This window comes from Beta vulgaris, chromosome 5 (genome assembly GCF_026745355.1).
Source record: "Beta vulgaris subsp. vulgaris cultivar EL10 chromosome 5, EL10.2, whole genome shotgun sequence".
NCBI lineage: Eukaryota > Viridiplantae > Streptophyta > Magnoliopsida > Caryophyllales > Amaranthaceae > Beta > Beta vulgaris.
The window spans coordinates 22,485,363-22,487,713 of NC_079206.1; the positions used below are offsets into that span (position 1 = coordinate 22,485,363).

At 40.0% G+C, this 2,351-nt stretch overlaps 1 protein-coding gene across 1 annotated transcript; it reads left to right on the forward strand.

Moving 5' to 3' along the window:
• Positions 1 to 205: 205 nt before the first annotated feature.
• Positions 206 to 1,236, forward strand: LOC125497821 (uncharacterized). Its single transcript, XM_057394664.1, has 2 exons — positions 206 to 944; positions 1,055 to 1,236. Exons 1-2 carry the CDS (start codon positions 206 to 208, stop codon positions 1,234 to 1,236), a joined length of 921 nt encoding a protein of 306 aa, XP_057250647.1.
• Positions 1,237 to 2,351: the final 1,115 nt, after the last annotated feature.

Consider the following 2,351-nt stretch of genomic DNA (forward strand, 5'->3'; position numbering starts at 1 on the left):
GCCTCTAGAACATAAGGAACACACCCAGGAAGCTATTGTAGTTGAGGTTCATGAGAAAATGAATGAAACAGTAACTTTGAGCCCGTCAAATGTTACGTTGCCGGAATCGGTTAAGGCCAATGCTGCTGCAGGAGTTGTTTTTGGGGAAGAAGCAAGACAAAACTAGAAGTCCTTTACAGCTCAGAGCAAAATCTCCGATAGAGGTATGGGTTTAAAATTTGTTGCACCTACTGTAGTTGATGGAGTATCTATTGCAAAACTAGAGAAAGCAGAGGTTGATAAAATGAATGAAATATGGATGAATGCGGTGATAGTGTATGTAGTTGGTCAAAACCCAACACTTACAGCACTAAAATCATTTATTATGGCGAACTGGAATCTGGGGAATGAACCTCAGATGTTTAAACATGAAGAGGGGTATTTTGTGGTAAAAATGGGAAGTAGAGAAGGTAGGGATGATGTAATTTTTGCAGGCCCTCATTTATTCTATGGTAAGCCTATGATTGTCAAACCATGGACAGCAAGCTTTAACTTCCATAATGAAGTTCTGAAGGTGATACCTATATGGATAAAGTTGCCAAATTTACCTTTGAACTGTTGGAGTGAGGATTCTCTAAGCAGGATTGGTAGTTTGATTGGGGTACCCTTATATGCTGATGAATGTACTTCAAAAGCTTTAAGAGTTTCTTTTGCAAGGATATTGGTGGAGATGGATGTGACTAGGGAAGTGAAGAAAATGGTGAAAATAGCTGACCCTAATGGTCAGACTATTGTTCAACCAGTGTTGTATGATTGGCTTCCAGCTTACTGTAAGAAATGTAATGCAGTGGGACATAATTGTGAGGCTAAGGTGAATAGAATGCAGAAAGTTCCACAAAAACAGTGGGTTCCGAAGAAAGACAAAGTGGTCCAGATACAGGAAGTGGATGAGGCAATTCAAAAGGGTGATTGTGAAGCAGAGGGTCCCTCATTAGCAGTAGATCCTAACTTAGGTGGGGTCCTGTTATTGAGGTAGATCCTAGCTCTCTAATTACCCCTACTCAAACACCTGCAGCTACAAAAGAGGATGAGCAAGCGAAGGAAATGGAAGCAGAAGGTGGGTGGAAAGTGGTTACTAGAAAGACAAAGGATAAAGGGAAGCTACCAATGTATGCTTCTAGAATGATTGAATACAGTAATCATCAGGATCCAGGGAGAACTGGAGGTGCTAAGGGACCAAACCCTTATTTGTCTTAATGATAGTGGGATCTTGGAATGTTAGGGGTTTGTATGACCCTAGTAAAATAAAGGAAATCAAGCATTTCCTAGCTGAGAAGAAAATGACAGTATGTGCTCTTCTGGAGACAAGAGTTAGAAGCTCAAATATGTTAAAAGTGCAGAGAAAATTGGGAGGATTCTGGAATTGGTGTTGTAACTACTCTTCTTCCCTAGAGGTAGGATGTGGGTGGGTTGGCAAGCTGCTGAGGTTTGTTTGAGAGTGGTGAAGCAATCTGAGCAGGTTATGGTATCTGAGGTAACTAGCTTAGATGCAACTGTGGAGTTCATCTTTGTTAGTGTATATGGGCTCCATACTATCAATGATAGGAAGAGCTTATGGATTGAATTATTAGAGGTGATTGCCAATTGTGACAAGCCTTGCATTATCATTGGTGATTTTAATGCTATTTATCAGGTGGATGACAGAGTCAATGGGGCTATGGTTAGTGAGGCTGAGACTCAAGATATGGAAGATTTTATTCAGAGAGGGAATGTAATTGAAGCTCCCAGTATGGGTTTTTATTATTCATGGATAATAAAGGTCTTGGGACTTCTAGAATTGCTAGTAGAATAGATAGAGCTTTTGTCAATGCTCAATGGATGACTCAATTTCCTGATGTGAAAGTCAATTACCTGCCAAATGGAGTCTCAGATCACTCCCCATTGATTTTTGACTTAGTAAATTCAAGAGAGGATGGCAGCAGACCTTTTAGATTCAATAACATTCTCTGTGAACACAAGGATTTTGAAGAGACAGTGACTACTGCTTGGAGAGAAGGGCAAGAGAGATATAAAATGAAACTTGTCTGGAACAAGTTAAAGAAGGTGAAGGTGGCTCTCAAAGCTCTTCATACTAGACATTACTCTCAAGCTCATTTGAAAGTGGAGGAACTTAGAAGAAGGCTTGCTGCTATTCAGGCTCTTCCTCAAATACAACATGATGAGAGGGTGCAGATAGATGAAAAAGAATGTTGTGAGCAATTGAGATATTGGTCTCGAATTGATGATAGTATTATTAGACAAAAATCTCGAATCAACTGGCTGCAGGAAGGTGATTCTAATACCAAGCTCTTCTTCACTGCAATGAAGATTAG